A 21,038-nucleotide genomic window follows, 5' to 3' on the forward strand; every position below is an offset into this window, starting at 1 on the left:
AGCCTATAACTGGACTCATTCTAACACAGACCTAAATTCTCTGCAACACATTCTCAAAATTTTAATATTCATTTTGTAAATCTGGACTACTGCTAGGATTTACACAATCTCATTATTGTTGATTTCATTCTTCGTGTAAGGGCTTGAGGCAATTCTTTTATCTCAAATGTTTTTTCCCCCCAATTCATATCCAATAGGAAACATCAGTTTCCATTCTTGCTTTCCTACTACTTCCTCTGGAGGGAACTCTAAAACAAGAAAACCATTCTAAGGAGTGGAAACGTTTGCAAGAAGCAACAATCCTAAAAGAGGATCAAATCAATGGAGAGATATTTGGGGCAAGATTCTGAGGTTGCCAAGATCCCTTAACTTTTCTATCCTATTCTTATCAACCAAAATAATACTCTCCTAGAGGACAAGGCTTTCGGGACCATCATACCAGAAATTACAGTCAAGTCCAGGTGTGTTCACTGAAGTTAACAAGGTTAAAAGTTTGGCTCTAACCTTAGATCCACACTGCTTGACCTGTGACATTAGCCAAATCAGTGCACCACTTCCAGACTGCCTAAAGACCTTGCACCTGGGAAGTCCTTCCAGTTATTTTAGGTGGTGGAGTGGGCAAGTGATGAATAAAACAGTGTGGATTCAGAAGACTGGGGGGGCTAGGCAGAAAACAATGCTGGTTAAATGGGCAACTGGGGCACGCTCTACACGTCGAGCAGGAGCTGTCTCTGGAACTGTGAGGACATTCTAATTCCCCAGGATACATGGACCAGGTCTTTGGATGGTTGGTTTATGGAAGTGTAAGTTGGAAAATAATCACAAACCCACACACTCAAAGAGGGCCGGAAAATGATGTCAATGAATGAGGCGAGATGGGTTTAAGACATCAGAAAGTAGTGAGTGCTGGGAAACTGAACACAGGCGTGCATGTTCTCTCCAAAGGAGCTGGCTGCATCTTACTGTCCACAAAATGGAGCCAAATCTTTGGATTTTGAGAAAAATCTCCTGATTTTTTTTTTCAATGTAGCAAAAAGTTCAATTTTAAGAACACTGGGCATGACAAATAAAATAGGATTGGGGCCAGATTTGGCATCAAGCATGCTAGTTTGCATCTCTGCCCCGTCACTGTTCTTGCTTTTGGAAAAGAGTGTGCTAGTTACAGGCATAAGACAGTGACTCTACTTCCCCTTCATCAAAGCAGGGAACAGCCATGATTTCACTCTCTCTACCTATAAAATGAGAGGTGACTAAATCTAAAATGGCTTTCAGTTGTAAAATTTTAGGATTCCAAGTAAATGAGATCATCTTGAACTTCCAGCTCCTCTGTGGTTTAGAGCTAGTAATACTAAGTACTACAGTATTTCACTATTTTTCTTTAGCAGGAAAAACACTAAGCAAAAGCTGTATTCACACTGCTTGTCCTCAGGCCAGAGGAAAATAACTAAATGTGCTATTTCTTTTCCTGAGCTTTGGAAACTCCACCACAGAAGAAAATGCAGCTTTCCACAAATGGCTACAATTTATTCCAAGAATTGGTTTTAGATAAATAATCCAAGTTTGTGCAATATTTTTTGGCAAAAACAACCCAAGATTCTGCATACTGCACTGATTTACAATTCAGGAGAATAAATTTAATTTTATGACTCAATAGTCACCAATGAAAAATAAATGACCACTGAGCCATTAAAAAGGTAAACAAAGGGTATATAATGGTCAAATACACACGGAAGAAGGGGAAAGCAACAACAAAAAATTTCTGTAAGTCAGGCTACTTGGAAGCTTTTGATAATAAAGCAAAAGCTATTATTTGTTTAGAAAAATACCACTAAACAAATATTTCTATTATTTGTTTAGAAAAATAATACCACTTACCTCCTGAGCAAGCAGAAAGCATGGTTTCAAATATCATCATAATCAAAGATTCCCAAAGCGACAACTGTAGCCCTAACCTAACTCTCTCCAGGCCTTATTTTCAGCTCGTTGAAAGGCACATCTTAGAATTATTTCTGTTCTTATGTTTCACGGCTATTCATGCACCCAGTCCTACCAGTTCCTCTCTTAATTTTTTAGAAAACATAAAGCTCAGAGTTTTCCCAAAGAAGAGTCTTTTGGGGGCTCCTTCAAAACTCTTCTTAGTACTTTCAAAACAACCAATCTACCCTTTACCATTTTCTCATTACTAGAATATTGTGATGGCTGCTGGCTGCTCTCACCCAAGGCTCTCTTCATGCCAATATGTAAAAGCAGTTTAGCTCCTCGTCAGCAAGCAAGATTTTTCTCTATATTGCTCAATCTGCTTAAGAACTCAGGGATGATACTGAGATGTTCTTTCCAAAAACTTAAATTTATCCTTCTGGCCTACAAAATACTCCCCCAACTCAAATCTACTGAAATCCTTGCTTAATTCTTCCTCCACATGTTTCCCACATTTTACTCTGCGAATGGCACCTCTACAAATACATGTGACATCATGGCTACACAGAGCTAGTGCCTGACAGTTTCACATGGGGTGACCTGCCTAGCACAGTGAGTTTGCAATAGCTGGGTAAGTGTCAGCCCTTGTCAGTTTTTCTTTTCCACAACACAACAAGAGCTCTTCAATGACAGAATCTGTATGAATGACTTCTTAGGAAAAATGACTTCTTAGGAAAAAAATCTTTATGAATGACTTCTTAGGAAAAAGATCTTTATGAATGACTTCATAGGAAAAAACAAGCTGCAGAGAGCCACACCACAGCTGTTCCTAGCCTGTGGCCAGCTACGCTTTTACCATCACTATTATTCCTGAATTACACTGCAAGGCTCACCTCTCCATCCACACTCTGTAAACCGTACTGCTCACAGATGGAGACCAGCTTCTTCCGGTTCAGGTGACCATCACGGGTAATCCCCAAATCTTCACAAACTTCTTGCAGTTTCTCTTCTATCCAGTCTTGGGGAGGCGAAGATCCACTCTGTGAAGCATTCAAGTCATCTGGGTTCCAAAACCTTAACTGGCCTGAGAGAGAAGCAAATGTTGCACGGTTTCCAAAGGAATTACAAAGAGAGAGTGCCTATTCTTAAAGAAAACTGTGCTTTCTGAAAATCAATATTATATGAAAAAGACAATAAATGTCAATTCCATTTTGATTTGGTCCTGAAGCTCCCATGAAACAGAATCAATGGTTCTAAGGCTGCAACTAGAGTAAATGGGTACTTTTTGGCTCCCTGACAGTCATTACTGTGTAATAAATATAATCTCCTGTGCACTATTGCAAAGTTCTAGGTTTTTATTTCAATACTGAGCACATCACAAGCTTAGGCTACAGTGATCATAAGAGAAGGCTGGTTGAGGGCCATTATCGAGAACTCTATAAGCTCGATCTCAGCTATAGCTACCAGAATGTATTACCTCCACTTTCTTTCCAGTCTAAGTACTACAGCATCTTTTACTGAAAAGAAAATAATCTCATGATAAAAGTCTCAAGATGGCCTGGCGCGGTGGCTCACACCTGTAATCCCAGCACTTGGGAGGCCAAGGGGGGTGGATCATGAGGTCAGGAGATGGAGACCATCCTGGCTACGGTGAAACACCGTCTCTACTAAAAATACAAAAAAATTAGCCGGGTGTGGTGGCGGGTGCCTGTAGTCCCAGCTACTTGGGAGGCTGAGGCAGGAGAATGGCGTGAACCTGGGAGGCAGAGCTTGCAGTGAGCCGAGATCCGGCCACTGCACTCCACCTGGGCGACAGAGCGAGACTCCATCTCAAAAAAAAAAAAGTGTCAAGATTAGCCTGTTTCCAAATCTTTACATATGAATATTCTGACATACAGAAACCAACAGTTCAACTGAAAAAAAAAAAAAAAATCAATGGTTGCAAGCTGTAAGTTCCCAGTTATCTATACATTAAGGCAAATTTCATTTGAAGACTTAAGGATCAAACTACTTATTTAAAAATCAAAACTGCTTATTTATTCTCTATTAAAAGCCCTCACTTGTAAATTTTGCTTTACACATTAGAGATTCTGTAAAGTCATTACTTAAACATGAGATAATTACTGGCACAATTTTGTGTGCTTGGAAGAACCTCAGAGGGTTGAAAGGCATATTTAGTGCTACTCCCACTCTTTACTGACAGGAATTAAGCCCATTACTGCTGTGGCGTTTCAACCTAGAGAACAGGTTGTAATTAATTACACTTAAGTACAGTTAATCCACAGAGGGTTGTGAAGTGGGCTGAGGTTCTGTTAGCTGAACCACAGTGCCATCTTGTGGCCACAGGATCAACGTGTTCTGATGCTTCTGAAACACATTTGAAACTTGTCAAAGGATGCATTTTTAAATTAACTAATTAATTTACATTGTTATTTTTATTTTTTGAGACAGAGTCTCTTCTACCTCAGCCTTCTGAGTAGCTGGGATGACAGGCACGTGCTAACCACACCTGGCTATTTTTAGTAGAGACGGGGTTCGCCATGTTGCCCAGGCTGGTCATGAACTCCTGGGCTCAAGTGATCCTCCTGTCTTAGCCTCCCAAAGTGCTAGGATTACAGGCGTGAGCCACTGTGCCTGGCCAAAGGATGCATTTTAATAGGTCACTATTTAGGACTGTTATAAAATTAATCTGAAAGTCTGTGTAACAGAGAAATTAGCCCGTAAGTGAAATTATGTATCTCAGTTACCATCTCTTGCACGATATTAAATGCTAGGATTTTAAAACTAAAAGCTATCAATTGTGAATACATTTTTTTGTTGCTGTTTTTCTTAATGTTAATTCCCAGCTGGCCTCCAGCACAAGAGATCAGAAAGACAGGGTGTGGAGAGCACCTGGCAGCCCTTCCCTTCCAGGCACGTCCTGACACACTCGGCTCTTACCTTCCGCTTCATACTCCTCACTGCGTTGCGTCTTCCAGTGCTAGAGGAGGCAAGAGAAGATTAGTGTGCTTTATAACTTATTCAGAAAGAACTATCCTAGCTTTTCCTAGAGCAGATCACTCTCTGGCTCTGAAATCATCATCTAAGTGAGTCACATAATTTCAGGACTCTCTAGTGTATCCATCTAGATGAGTTCTCTTCAGTTAACCAGCCAGTCAGGATGAGACTCCTAAGAAACACCACACAGCCTTCTGCAGCATTTCACCAATGATTTGTCCTCATTTACTAGGTCACTTATTCAACAGCAAATCCTATCAAAACCAATTAAACCCAGCCAAAGCAAATATCCAGTATCATCAACCAACAAGTATCTGTACACATGCATTTATGAATTTATTCTTCAATAAATGTGTACTGAGTGCTTCTTTTTGTGCTAGGTACTGTGCTAAGTCTTGGTAATACAACCACAAACAACCATGAACAGGACAAACATATTTCCTGCCTCAAGAAGTTTATATGCTAATGAAGACAAGCAGACAAGAAAACAGGAAATACAACAGGGTAGTATTTTAAGCGCTTTGACAAGGAAGTTCAGGATGCTATGTGGCTACACAGATGGGATACTTTAGACTTGGTAGATCGGGAAGAAGCAATGTCTAAACTGAGACCTGAAGGATAAACTGCAGAGAGCCAAATGAAAAGAAGGGGACAGTTGTTATTTGCTGAAGCAAGAAGGCAAGAATGAGCCTGGTTTATCTGTGGCATAGTGAGGAGAGAGATGCAACTTAAAATAAGTAGGCTAGAGAAAGTGTAAGTAAAATGTACATTATCAGTAAATTACATTAAAGGCAGTTCAATTTATCTGAATTGGACCATTTTGCCACCTTATCATGCTTCATTACTCCTGCCTCTTCTCCAAAGTCACAGCATACAGTTGTAATTTGTGTACTGCACAAAAGTGACCTGCTAAGGGCACAGGTCAGGACCAAAATTCAGCCCTTGCTCCACTGGCTGGGGACGGTACAGGTCGTCTTTTGACCAGTTGCAACAAGTAGGTCCACGGTGGCTGTGGCTTCCAGCAAATGGCTTTATCCTCTCCAGCAAACTGCCTAAGACTCATCACTGTTACGGGGGGTTACTACAACCATCAAAGAAAACCCTGCTAGAAAAGGTGAATCGCCCTTTCCAAATGCGGCTGCTGTCATAGCAGTGATCCAGCTTTATGAATGAAGCTGCCTTTGATAACAAATAACCAGCACATTTTCTGGGTAGCTGACCTGTACAAGATTACTTGATTTCTTCGCATCCGAAAATAAACTCGACAGGAAAGTCAGCCTAATTAATACCTGTCTCTAGAACTTGGATTCCTCATGACAGACGGTATGCCACGTAAAATTTTTAGATGAAATGTTGTTTTCCAGTAGTTCATTCAAGTTAATATGAGTCGAAATTCTTCTTTCAGGCAATCTACCCTCATCTACTTTATTCTCCACACTCAATAGTGGTAGTTCTCTCCTCTTAAATGAGGTCCAACCACCTATCATGGTTTCACAGGTCCATGCTTTACTTAGATACTTAAGATAGTACCAATTCAGAGAGTTCATTTAATTTGACCATACCAAACTGACAATGCTGAGATGGGTTACTGCTGACAAACGGAAGACATCAAAAGGCCATAACTGAAAATGCTGAAGTTCACTACAATTCATGCAGATTACAATGGAAAGTCACTAATAAACACAGTATCAATGAAAAATGAATTAGGAATTAGGACACGGTGTGATTTTTGCTTGTGATAACGATTTCATCAGCTCACTGAGCCTACATTTCTACATAAAGGCGTCTCTCCAATCCAGTGGGTGTCTGAGGCATGGTGGGGATGGGGAGTGAATGGTAACGTCAACAGTCCTTCATAAATTTTCTTATATTCTCATTTCTGGTCAGAATTAAATTGTTTTTGCATAAGAAAATTTAAAAGAACAAAATCATCCTGCCTGTCTGTCCCTCCACATTTATTTCCCTGTTCAACACAGCAGACAATTTAAATGCTCATACTACTCTGGCATCCAAAATTATGAAAATTCATTATTTAGCATACCAGTTGGAAACACCCCAGAACTGAATCCACTAATTCCACCTATGACTAATAAAATAGGGTTTTATGGTCTCAGAACCATTGGTCAAAACCTACCAAATCTCAAACGGGATGATTTCTAACAGCAGAAACAAATGGGAGAAATGGCAGGAGAATGTTATCACTGGCCCCAAAACATAAAGAGAGTCCCAGTTGGAATATACAGCTGTAAAAATGCAACATACACACCTTCGAAAAATCCTTGTCATTACTAAAGCATTGGCTCATTTACTTCTCAGTTCATCTGAAAATAGTGAGCACAGAATTCAGAGATTCAGAAAAGATGCTCCAATATACTGTTTCCAACATCTTATGAGTCTATGGGACTGGGTGCCTATGTCTGATTCACTCTCTGGGACAGCACTTCCCTGCTGCCTTCTTCCCTGGATTCTTACTCCTAACTAATAAGGGATCGAGTACAGGGGCCACTGCGTAGACTTAGAAGCCAGAGTGCCTGGTGCTGAATCATGGCTTCCCTATCAGGTTGGCCTTAGGCAAGCTTCTGACGACTTCTGCCTCAGGTTCTCTGTCTCTAAAATGGGAACGAAGTAGTATGTATTTCATGGAGTTATGGTAAAGTGCTTAGAATTGTGCCTGGCACATAGTAAGCTCTATACAATTTTGTTATTTTTATTGGACATATGTTTATATGATACATGCAGAATTTATTTTAATTTCCATTTTTAAACTTAACGTATTCAATTGGGCCGGCCTGGGGAGGTATCTGTCATTCATATACATTTGTAAGAAAAATGCTAAGTCTTCCCAGCAGAGAAGCAAGAAACACAGACAATTCACATAAGAGGCTACATAATTAAAAAAAAAAAACAAAAAAAAACGTGTGGGAAGGTTCATCTCAACAGCAATCAAAGAAAGATTAAAACCAAGAAGTCATTTTGTTCCCACAAAAAGGTCATTTTGTTCCCATTAAATTAGCAAAGTATTTAAGATATGACTTCTACTGTCATCAAGGTTATGATTTAAAATAGGTCTGTTTATATGTCATGGGTAGCACTGTAAATGGTTATTACTTTTAGTAACGTAATGGCTTTATGTATCAAAAGCAATAAAAATGTTCATACTTTTTGGTCCAATAATTTCACTTGGTATTCAAAGACAATAAAATCGAGGAAGAAAAGCCATATGTGTAAATATGTACATCACAGCACTTTTTGTAATAAGAAAGTGTTAAAAACAATTTAAATATTCAACAACAGCCTAAAGTGTAATGATACATTATAATGTAGCCATTAAAAGCCTAATTAAAAAACCATATACGAACATGGAAAAGCATCTTATGAAACGTTAAATGAAAGACCATTACAAAAATGCTATCTATACAATGAAAAAATATTTATACAATTAGACAAAGGCTGGGAGGAAACGGAGATAATAAAAACAGATGCATCTTGGTTGAAGGATCATGGGAAACAATTTCCTTTTATTCTTTTACTGTTATAAATGTTGTTTATGCAACAGAAACAGGTACAACTCTCACTATTTATTTGCCCACTAAGTTTTCACTACATTCATTTCCTGTGACTTGGGGGTGGGATAAAGGGAAGCTCCCTCCTTTGGGTAAATATTGCTCTGCAGCATCTGCAACATCTCCCCATATTATGACAGATGAGGGGTTTGGTGGGAAGCCCAGGTGCTGCTCAGGCTGGTGAATGTTGGATGCCAAAGCCTCCTAAATTTAGCAGACTGCGGCAAGATCAGAGACACTCAACTGTGACCTGCCTTGTGCACTGAGACCATCCCAAAGAGACATTCTTGAGGAGGTCCAACCCAAAAGTGTCAGATATGGCACAGCCTTCAAAAGCCCAGACAGCATCCTCATCTTCAATGATTTCACACGAAATCTTAAGGCAAGTGGGGGTGGAGGTTGGGGGAAAAGGATAAACATGGTTTTTGTTTGGTTTTGTTTTTAAGACAGAGTCTCACTCTGTACTGCAGCTTCAACCTCCCAAGATCAGGTGATCCTCTGGCCCTCCCCGCCGACCCACCTACAGGTGTCTGCTACCACACCAGGCTCATTTTTGTACTTTTTTTTGTAGAGATGGGGTTCTGCCATGTTGCCCAGGCTGGTCTTGAATTCCTGGACTCAAGTGATCCAGCCACCTCAGCCTCCCAAAGTGTTGGGATTACAAGTGTGAGTCACCGCACCGAGTCACTTTAAACATGTTTTAAAGTCTTCTGGGAGTAGCGGTATCCCAAGAATTCCTTTGTAAGAAACACAGATCCAGCCAGGACCACCCTGCTAAAAGGAGAAACAGGCTTATACTAATGGCTACATTTTCATTCCAAGACCACCTCAGTTGGAGATGGGGCTTACCACACAGATATGAGGAATTCTGTGCTTCTTCCTACCTAGTCTCCACCAAGGATCTGTTCCCTTAATCAGAGGGAGAAAAGCACAGGGTGGTTGAGCATTTGTTATTAAATTGCTATTTCAGGGGGGTGGGTGGGGGAAGATTCAATTCATTCACAGCTCATTTATTTTCATTCTCACTGCCTGGAGCCAGTAGTTCCAATTAAAACGCAGGGAGAGAAGGAGGTTAGAAGGCTGGGAGGTATTAAATCATTCGGTTACTGGAACACCACCAGTAAAGGGAAGCATCATTCTGGAAGAGGGTCCTTCAATTGCTGATGGCTTTCGCAGCACAGTGGAAGCCTGGCAGGTGGCCTGTAGACACAGATCTGCCATGAGCACTAGAAGGACGATTATCACAAAAATCTTTGGAAAAGTAGAGGGGAAAGCAAGGGACAATGGCTGAGATGTGTTCACAAGACTGAATTCATAAGATTTATTTATTCCCTTGAAATGTATGTAGCCTCTCACTGAAGAATGGCTATTAATACACATGAAAATCATCCTGTGGGACTTCACTTTCTCCCTACTCTGGAGGCACAGTTGTGGACAAAGAAGCAAAAGGTTTGGCAGAGACACTGTCTGGGTTGTTTGGCTCTACCACTTTCCGTGACCCCTCAGTACCTTACAAAGGGAGGGGGACACTCCAGTGCATCCAAAGGGACATGCAGCCATATGCTTGGCACTTAGGAAACCTTAGCTATTATTATTATTTCAGTCAGAAAAAATGATGTGTTTAGGGGTTTAGACTGCAGAGCCACACTTGAGTTCAATTTCAGCTCTACCACTTACTCGTGGTGTGACCTTGGCCAAGTTACTTAACCTCTGTATGCCTCAGTTTCCTCATGAGTACATGAATAACAACACGTACCTCTGACGGTGTGCTTCACATTTGGAAAGCACTTACAACAGTTCCTGGTAAGTGCCAAGCATTTGTTAATAAATATTACAATTACTATTCTTACTACTTGGATGTGTAAAACTAGGACAAGGGCAGAAGAAACAGCAGACAGACCAGTGCCGGCTTTAAAGAACAAACCCAGAAGAGACTCTCTTTAAAAGCTAGAGCCTTGATATGTTAATTGGTTTGATTTAGTTATTTCACAATATATCCATATATCAAAACATCATGTTGTACACTGTATACGTACATAACTTTTATAATCATCCTTTAATAAAGTTAAGGAAATCCCCCAGAACTATAGCTTTGAGCATGATGATTGTGATGAGGCGATGAATTTCCAATTCAACTTAGGATCAGGGCTTCCCCTGGGGCCCCTCCCTGCAGACAGTGTCCCCTAGGCAGCCACGGCTGGCAGGGGCTGCCTTGTCCTTCCTCATTACCATGCCAGTGTACTGGCCAACAGACCCATTGAGAGTAGGCAGAGAGGAGAAGGTCAGAGGTTGTCCAGCCCCAAAATGGCTGCTCACAAGACAGTCCCCACGCCCTCAGGCAGACAAAGGGAGTCCCCCCAAACCCACTTTGTGGGCCATGCATCTCAATGTCATGCTGGCCATTGTAGCCAGCTCTTGCGTTGTCCTACAGCTGGACAAGGGTGCTCTGCACACGGCGGCTGCACAGGCGGCACCGATTTTTGGAATGCTTTCTTTGGAGGGACATCTGCTTTGCTGGACTGCAGAGCAGATGGCCCGAGCCTCCTGGATCTCCAGCTTCCAGTCCCAAGGCCGGGCCAGCATCTGCAGCCTGTGGTCCTGGTGTGGCCCCTGCCCACAATAGCCCAGCCGCCACCCCCACCAGCCATCTGCTCCAGCGCAGACCTTTGCATCCCGCAGAATGTACGGCTAATTAAAACCATTACGGGGGCAGACGTGGGCCATTCTTTCCCAGCAGAGGTTGCCGAGCTGATCTCAGCAGCCTCAGAGCCTGGGGTAGAGTTTTTTTTTCCTTTGGAAAGGAGAAAGCCCTGTAAACCCGGACAGAAGAGGAAGGAAATGTACTAGAGTAACACAGCTCCCCAAACAAACTGAGCTGTAGTGTGCATTTAGAAGAGCAGCACATTTAGCTAAGCACAGGAAGTCTCTGAAAAAAACCAGAAATCAGTTTAAGAAGAGTGCTCATTAAAGAAACTTCAAGACTTTTTAAAAAATACAGCATCTATGGCGTATTTCACTGACAGTCCTAAGTATTTACAAAGCCTGTGCTCTGAGCTGGGTAGTGGAAGCTGAGTGTGCCTGGCAGGGCTGGCTATTGTTTCTGCAGGGACACACTTCCTGGGACTGTGGTTCATTTTCCACTATGCCACCTTTGAAGGCAAAGGCAATGGAGAGCCTGACAGCCCAGCTCCCAATCTCTCCATTCTGAACTCCGGGACAAGCTCCTAAGGCCAGGGTTGTCACGACTAGAATGCAAATCAGTGCCTTTATCTTTTAAGGCAATTAACTGCTACAAGTGCATGCAGGGGATAACAGGAATTAATACGATTTTTAAATGCACATACATTTAGATGAGTCCTATTACAAATTCACACACATTTAGATAAGTCCTGCCACACTGAAGGCTAAAAGGCCTTTGGTACCGCTGGTTCAAGGAAATGCTGAATTTAAGAGTTTGGGCCTTAAGCCTCTTCTCCTACCAAGCAAGGTTGGGGACTAGTTTTGGTTCACTGGATTTTAAAGTCCTTAAAGGAAAGAGATTAAAAAAATACCTTTCCTGCTCCTCAGAGCTGCTCAGTAAGTAACGAATACTACTTTTCTGTTGGAAAATATTTAATGATATGTAGGACAGAAAATGTTACTGTCATCATGAAAATTAATTCCTGATTTCTTGCCTATTTTAGTTTCTAGTTAGAAAATAAGTACTAGAAATTTTTGATTTGGAAGGAGGTGGGGCTGGGGTCTGGTCTCCAAGAGAATTGCGCTGGGATCAAGTCAGCAAGGCTTACCAGGACACCAAAGCCTAAAAGTGTGTGTCAGAAAAAAAGACATTTTATAAGCTTTGAAGGGGCTTCTATCACTTTCAAATGATCTACAATTGCATCTTGAATGAATGTTTCATCTCTGGGAATAGCCATATGATCTGATAAGACTTAAGACAATGAAGGAAAAGACTGGAATTCCATTAAAAAAAAAAAAAAGTCTATCCTGAAGACATCATAGCCTTTGGTAGAATAAATGGCATCAGCAATAAAACTGCTTGCTTTGTCAAAGACCGGAACAGAAAATTTAACAAGGGAGTAATAGGAAAATAGGTGCATTTCAGCTACAAAAGGTCTTAGCAGAACTTCTCTTGGTTATTAAGTTTACTCCAGAATTAAATATTGACTCTGTACGATGTAAATGAATAATTCATAAACTGCCAAGTTATGCATACATGAAAATGAACATAAGGGAAAAGATAAGTCAGTTTCACACTTCTTGAAGAAGTTTCATTTTATGTAGGGTAGTAAAATCAGTTTGTCTTTTTTTAAGCTTTTTAACAACCACCTCCCCATCCTCCTACCCTCATAGTCCCAACACAAAGACTGGATTTGCTTGTAGTGCAGTAATCAGCTTTAACTTTTCTCTCAGGTCCTCACTTAAACCACACTGTGCAAGCCAATGGTTTTGGCTTACACTACTATTGTCTACAGTTGGAAAAATGACTGTATAACACCCCTTGCTGTTGATAAGAATCTTACTAGACCCGATTTATTCCCTGTGGAGGAAAACAGTTAACAAGGTGTACCCTGTTTTCAACCAGGGCAGAAAGCAAAGTGGCCCTGCCCCAATTGTATTAATTGCACAACCTTTTCTACCAGGTCTGAGTAATCGAGAACAGAACTGAGAATTAGTTTAGTTTAGTTTTGTTTTCCCTTCCACCTACCCTCAGAAGAAGCATGAGCATAAAATTCAAGGACAGTTCAGTAGCTATTAATATACAAGGCAAAAAATGTACTCTTCTGACTCTCATTTGTTTCTTAACGAAGTAAAGCAAAAACAGTGACAACCAAAATCTTCTCATTAATCACACCATAGGTTGGAATCAAGAAGGTACCCTTTGTTAGTCTGGATTAATTCAGAATAGAAATGGCCAACTGAATTGACTTGAGCAAAAATGATCCCATAAAAAAAGAAAAATCACCACTTTCTTTTCAATGTCACCCAAGATGAGAGGTCAGACTCCCAAGGGATCCATTTGCCAGATAAACACGTGAAATTGGAAGTCGAACCCTCATGGTAGCCTGATGGTGGGACCTACCTGTCACTTATGAATTAGCACATTCTGCTTCGGGATTTCCAAATGAAATTCTGAAATGCGTATTTTAGTGCTGAAAATCTGGCTATGTTACAGCAGCCTTTCCCTACAGAGTAGCTTTATTGCCTTGTAAACTAAACTTGGTAGAAGAGATATGCTTAATAGCTAGGTTATATATTTTCTGTTTCAGCAGGAAAGAATCAAAGTGCCCAATAGAAGCATGGGGTGGGGGAAGGGACGGAAACTACTAAAATGTTTACAATTTATGTTGGGGCTGTAACGTATACAAACTAAAACAAAAGTAAAACATTGATCAAAAGCAACTTGTAACAAGATGTATTTTCATACATTCTACTCAGGAGAGGAGGCCAAGGTGGCAGAACATTTGCTACCCCCTAGTGCCAACATGGGCTCTCCCACCCGTGCTACCACATCACAGTGGGCACTCTGAATAGGCACCAGATGAGCTCCAAGTCCCTGGTAAGTAATGAAGCCTGAAGCTTCACAGTGGACTTACATTAAATATAAACTTAGTTGCTTCAAAGCAATCTCTATAATAGCCTCCCTCTCACATGCCTGTATTTCTAGATGCTTTCTTGAGTGGGAGATGAAGGGTGGAGTTGTAAGTAGACTGCAGTGAATGATTCTCAGTAATCACTGAGGATGACCTGTAATTTGGATTATGCTTATGGGCAACAGGAGAAGGCCCTCCAAATAAGGACACAGAGAAAACATTGTGAACCACTAACCCAAGAGCCTAGGAAGGAATTCTGGCTGACCTGTAGCAACCTCCCCTACTATGAAATCACCTTAGAGGGCAAAAAAGGAGAAATTATTATTTTATCTTTTCAGATGACTGTCTGCTCACTAATTCCTATAGGATGAGTTCCTAGAAGGAAGCCAGCCCCTTTGGGGACAGTTTTCATAGGAATTGTGACACTGTTCCATTCCACTGCCCACCCCTCCACAATCCTCAGAAAAATAAAATTATTCTTTGATGCAACCTAGAGCTAAAATTAGTCTTCTCTTGAGTAGCAACAGTCAGATTTCCCTCTCTTTAACTTCGGATGATGGGTTTAGGCCCTTTTATTGTCTTCATCACAAACAGAAAAAGTCATTTTAGGAAAAATGAGGCATATCTGAGAGCAGGGGAAACTGAAGTCCAAAAGTGAGCTGAGAATCCCTCCTTTCCCTAAGCTGGGATCCCAAAGTCAAAGGAAAATTGCAATCAAAACAAAGAAGGCCTGGCTCCAACTCCCCATCTTATTACTCCTTATGAAATAGTCACATCAAAGGAGACTCGACCCCAGTCCCTCCTTCCACATTGCCCAGTAGCCCCAAGATTAAGTATGAGCCCAAGTTGGGAGCCCAAATTCCCAACAGCCTCAAAGAGGGGAGACAGAAGGGCTTTCAGCAACCAAAAGGGAGAAAAAAGCAGCCAGTAGTAAAATAAAGAACTGTCAGAGGCCGGGCGTGGTGGCTCACACCTATAATCCCAGCACTTTGGGAGGCGAGGCAGGTGGATCATGAGGTCACGAGTTCAAGACCAGCCTGGCCAAGATGGTGAAACCCCGTCTCTACTACAAATACAAAAATTAGCCAGGTGTGGTGGCACGTGCCTGTAACCCCAGCTACTAGGGAGGCTGAGGCGGAGAATTGCTTGAACCTGGGAGGCGGAGGTTGCAGTGAGCCGAGATTGTGCCACTGCACTCCAGCTTGGGCGACAGAGTGAGACTCCATCTCAAGAAAAAAACAAAACAAAACAAAAACAAGAACTGTCAGATTCAGAACTCATTATAAGAGGAGGAAATCGATTCCACACATCATTGAGAATTTTTTTCCTCCCTACACTCTGCAGCTGGGGGCCACTCTAGAACAGGGAAGATCACTGGGTCTCCTAAGAGACCTGCACAGCTTCTGTAGAAGGAACAGAGGTTTCTAGAGCAATCTTGTGCTGCCCGTTGCATGAACTTCTGAAGGCCAACAGAATGGCCCTCAACTGCTAAGCCTAATATGGAAAGTAGCCAGAAACAGGAATGCTGTCTTGCCATAATAGTAAGTAGCAAGACTGACGCATTGACAAGGCTGTACCACAAGATTCCTGCACACACGGCAGTGAAGGCAGCGAGTGTGACCCATGACCATAGCTGCTGGGCAAAGCTGGGCTTTGCCCTTTTAACTGCCAACAGGAACATCGAAAATGTCTTGTGTGAAGCTATTAACTTTTTTTTTTTTTTTTTGAGACAGGGTCTTGCTCTGTCACCCAGGCTGGAGTGCAGTGGCATGATCTCGGCTCACTGCAACCTCTGTCTCCTGGGTTCAAGCGATCCTTCCACCTCAGCCTCCCCAGTAGCTGGGACCAAAGGGCATGCACCACCATGCTCAGCTAACTTTTTTAAGTTTCGTAGATACAAGGTTTCTTTATGTTGCCCAGGCTGGTCTTGAACGCCTGGGCTCAAGTGATCCTCCTGCCTCAGCCTCCCAAAGTGCTGGTAGGCATGAGCCACCATGCCCAGCACTGAAACTTAATTTTTTAAAGAGATGAAGTGATTTGAAAACTGACAGGCACAATTCAGCTTACAAAACACTTTATTTTTAGGCAAGAAAGCAGCTGGATGGGCTTTGGTTTGAGTTTACTTTTGGTAACAAAAAAAGGTGTGATACAAAGGTATTATCTTGTATTCCTACAGGCATTGCTCTGGTGTGGGATATAACAGAATAGCAAAGTTGAGTCAGTTGGAGTCCTTGCTGAGAACAGAAATCCAGAGAAATGACCAGCTCTAGGCCTCTATTTGCAGTTCTGTTGATGGAGGGTGGTGAACGCTACAGCTACTGTGTATAGCATCAAGAGGTCATATCTAAGAGGTTTCTGGAGGAGTTAAGGGAAGTTGTAAGTACATCAAGGGTGACATGATTGTCCCAAAATACCCTTTAACTGAGACATAAGCCACAAGATTTTGCCCAGGCTCAGACCTCAACTCTTATCTTTATTTATACATGAAACCAAAGTCTCACTTTAAAAATAGTAAATCTCCCTGGGCACCAGTAGATAACATATAACAAGGATATAAGAAATATGTTGCCAGCAACAAAGCTCTGCCCAACAGCTTTCTGGGTATTCCTAGATGAGGACTAGAAACTCATGTCAAAAAATAAGTAAGCATTTACTTTCTTAGTACCAAATAATAATACCTTGGGGACTGAAATAGTTGGGGAAATGAGATATTAAACTTGAAAGTGATTTCCAAATAACAAAAATCTACCCCCTAAAGGACTGAGACATTTGAACCATTTTTTTCATAAAGATGTACATTCCACACCACTCAGGGTTATAGAACAGACTTTATGATACTTTTCCTGACAATAAGAAAATTATTACGAATGCTGTACTAACTGAAGTATGTAAATTACTTGCATCCCTGAGATTATATATGTAAAATTTTTGTGCGTATGAGTATATGTGTTTTACTGGGGAAAGACCCCATCTCAATTCGCAAAGAGACCCAAGAAAGCAGAAGGACTCCTGAAACTGTTCTCAGCTTTTTCTGCTTTTGGCTTTTTCTATTTTCAGCTGTCACTTCTCATCCACACTACTCTTATACCACTTTTGTGGGGTTTTTTTCCCCTCTTCTCTCTTCTAGTTGCTTTTCTCCCTCTCTTCTCAATAACATTTCTGCCACTGCTGCTTCACTTATGGTGAAGGACAAGTGTCATTTGTTTTTTAAAAAAATGATGCAGGCCTCTGATCAGCAGACTGGTCATGTGTCCTTACAAATATCCATATTTTTTGCCAACATTTTGGCTCAACACTTGGACTCTTTTTAGTTACTTTTGGATTTTGGGGTATTCTGGAAAGTTGAGGAGGACACCGGATGTCTGATTGCTGGGGCCATTGTTGGGAGCAAGCTTCCTGTAGATTTCAGTAAGCTGAACATAGATGTTAGACTGCAGTGAACACACAGGTGTGCGTGCACAAACACACACACACACAGACACACACACACATACACACACAGAGTCCACTGTCAATCTACAGACCACTTTCAGAAAGTTAAGGTGCTTTGTTTCTTTTCCAATTTATATTAGTATCTGAAATATCTGCAGCCCCAGTCTGAGCTGGGATTTGCAAGAAATATTTACAGCTTGCTCAGCATGGCATTTTCAATCACGTTCTATAAATGGGATGCTGGTAAATGAGCCATAAAGAAAGAATAAAGAAAATGTTACTGAACCTCCTTTATTGGTAGATTATGGCAATATGCAAAATGAAAAGATGGAGAATGAGGGAGGCTGGCAACTCTCCGCATGCTGGAGAACGAGACAGGCCTGGGTGCAAGGAAACCAGCAGGAAGAACCATGGCAACTGCTGGGCACTGGAAAGCACCCCTGGCTCAGTATCTTGAGGCAGAAACCAAGTGTTCGAGCTGCTTTATCACACTACGAAAGATAAGATGCAGGCTCTCAAAATGCCTGAACACATTGCTTTCATTTCCTGCTATAGATGCTGTTTTATAGTTTGGGGCAAGGGTAGGGGAGGAGCTGGTTCACCTTTTAAATAGCTAAAAATGATCATGCTATAGAGGAGAGAGATATTCAAGAACTAGAAGTGGGAGACCCCAGATGATGTGGACATACCTGAACTCTAAATGTATACATGACGCATGCACAGAAATGTCAGCTCTCCAAAAGCTGAAACGAGGTAAAAACATTCAAAAGATAGAAACATTATATGTGTCCAAAAGGCAAGTAATAAGATTAGCAAGGAGTTGGTAACTGAGAAAAGCCCACATCGAGCCATCAACCCCCTCAGCTCTCCTGTCTCTGTCCTGCACTGACGTGGGGCTCCACACTCGTGATCCAGATGAACGTGCACGCCCAGCTCCTTACCTCACTGCAGTCACTGGCTGGGATGTGTGAAGGCCGCGCTTCTTCATCCAGTGGCTCAATCACTGTCACTTCGGCAAACTCCTCCACGGACTCTTGGAACTCGGGCAAGGACCTTCGTCCATAACGCTTCCCACCTCTAACATATTTGGGCTGAGCTTCTAGTGAGCAGTCTGAGTGAGGAGACAAGAGTTGAGGCCACATGACATCAGAATCTCAGTTCTTAGCTGCCACTCACAGCCATTGGACACAGCCTCTTATACCAGCCTCAAAATAGACCACCACTGTTTGCCAGTTGTGGTGGCTGTGGGTGTATATGAACCATCAGGTCAGATGCAGAACACGCCTTCTAATTCTGAATGATTTATGGGACCATGAGTATATATCTACACATGATGGGAGCCATCCAACAATGGCAGCAAGGGATCTGACTTAATAGTAGAGGATTAAGGTCAGGAAAAGGTGAGGGGTCACATTTGTTCTTCTGTTTATTAAGCTGGGTTTTCCAGCAGGGTGGGGAGACATCATATTAACAAAGAATCACCTTGGAGGAAGTCTTAGAAAATGGTAATACAACGACACCAAATCAGCACTGTAAACTTAGTATCCACATCAATTAGTCTGAAACACCCTCCCTTACCTTAGTGATTCCGCTGTTAACCATTCCACTCTCTGATCTATTAGACAAGCAGGATAACAGAACAAAGAAACGGACACAGCACATTCTAAGTAATTAATGACAGCTAGTTACTTATATGATACCCGGCATCAAGATCTCATTGTAAAATTAAAAGCAGTGAAATAAAATAGCAAATGTGAAACCACGGTAAAAAAAAAAAAAACCTGTATTGTTTTATCTCTTTGTAAGCATCGGTGTTGTACAAAATAAAAAGGAATGTGCATGAGGAGCGAGTCATCTCTTGACCTTAAAGAAGGACTTCAGCATTTTGACATCACAGGTCTCAGGTTCAACATTCACCACCTTCCCTGTCACCATCACCACCACTGCTGGATCACCACTGCTGGATCATCACTGCCATCACTGCCATCACCACCACCACCACCACCACCACCACCACCACCACCACCACCACCACCACCACCACCACCTCCACCGCCACAACTACAAGCTAAGCTTTTTCCACAATTGGAGCTTTAAAGCAATAAAATAAATACTTCACTCTATTCAAATGCTATCTCGGATATAGATTTTTTAGCACCTTGTACAGCATTAGAATAAAATGTTTCATTAAAGTACAAAAGATGGCAATGCTTTGATTTCTGTTGTCTGATTGTCCACACAGACATACTCTCTTGAGAACAGATATGTATTCTGTTTGAACATGAGTCTTAGCAAGGTATGTCTGAACTCAGACATGTAGACTTTTAAATGAGATTATGTACACATATTATAAAAACGACAACAGTTGATTAGATAAGAACTAAAAGAATGACTGTTCCTTTACCACCATTGAAACCATGTTGGGGTTCAGCCATTACTTTACAGTTTCCCAGGGAGGACTGGCGACCCTCTTTGACTAACCACCTCCCCGCCATGTCCTTCCACTGGGACAAGCTCAGATTTCACTAACTTCACAAATGTGGCCAGACACATCCTGAAAATGCTCAGCAAAGCTCAGAGTGAAGTATTTATGCTAGCTGTATCATTTCCAGTGATATTTATATCCAGCTTTTAAAAAGTCCCAGTCAAGTCATTTTATTAGGTCGAGTGATTCTCTTACAGGAAGTGTTTAAGCATACAAAATTTATACTGAAAATTGCATGCATATTTGAAGGTACCTTTTATCAGAAGACAGTGTGTCAGCTTGTGACCATTCAGGAGCGGCCCAGACACCCGAGCTACTTGTTGGCAGCTGACACCCACAGATGCTAGTCAGATAAGAGGCAATGCAGAACCATCCTTAATTTATTACCTATTCTTAAATTTTGGTGGCAGACAACAAGATACACCATTAGTGACCATAGGGTTTGGCAAAGATTAAAAGAAACACTTAGAACCTTGGATAATGAACCACGGTATTTTCCCAGTGTAAGAACAAAGTCGTATCCTGGGGATGGAAGTGGTGAAGGAGCTCTTACTGCATGCTGCACTTCATCAGCGGTAAAAAAAAAAAAAAAAAGCAGTGGGACAACACAACTATCTTTTAAAAATCCATCGTGATCTAATCCCAAACCTACCAGTGGATGAAATGGTTCCCTAGTTGTTTACTATTCACTACCCCATGTAGTGCATAGTGTAGATGCAGTGGCGGATTCAAAACAGCTCTTTTTCTAAGCAATAAAAGGTAATAGATTGTGAGCCAACAGGGACCCTATGGAGTTTTGGTTTATTTACTCATTTATTTTTGCATTGCCAGGCATTAAAACGTTTATTTCATTATCTTATTTAATATAATAACCAATTTGAGCAAACTTTAAGTTAATATCCTTCATAGAATACACAAACATGATAAAGTCAATTTCTAGAGACATCTACTAAACTGTGTAACCTTTCTGGAATAAAGACATTAGCACACACAAAGAAAAATGGGTTAAAGTTTCTCATTACCACACATGTGACCAATAACGAAGTGGAT

The 21,038-nt window shown here is 41.5% G+C and overlaps 1 protein-coding gene across 14 annotated transcripts in view; it reads right to left on the reverse strand.

Annotated features, from left to right (window-relative positions):
* The window catches only part of NIN (ninein), a 108,944-nt gene that overhangs the window by 54,650 nt on the left and 33,256 nt on the right, over positions 1 to 21,038 (reverse strand). For 8 of the 14 annotated variants that reach the window (XM_077940991.1, XM_077940986.1, XM_077940992.1 and 5 more), the window contains 4 exons: positions 20,242 to 20,331; positions 18,445 to 18,614; positions 4,858 to 4,897; positions 2,811 to 3,001 (listed from right to left, as the gene is read on the reverse strand). In XM_077940991.1, coding sequence (XP_077797117.1) covers positions 2,811 to 3,001; positions 4,858 to 4,897; positions 18,445 to 18,614; positions 20,242 to 20,331 — 491 coding nt within the window. The remainder of the gene's footprint in view (positions 1 to 2,810; positions 3,002 to 4,857; positions 4,898 to 18,444; positions 18,615 to 20,241; positions 20,332 to 21,038) is intronic. The other 6 variants (XM_077940987.1, XM_015143677.3, XM_002805038.4 and 3 more) reach the window with 1 other exon arrangement.

The sequence above is a fragment of the Macaca mulatta genome, chromosome 7, assembly GCF_049350105.2.
Source record: "Macaca mulatta isolate MMU2019108-1 chromosome 7, T2T-MMU8v2.0, whole genome shotgun sequence".
NCBI lineage: Eukaryota > Metazoa > Chordata > Mammalia > Primates > Cercopithecidae > Macaca > Macaca mulatta.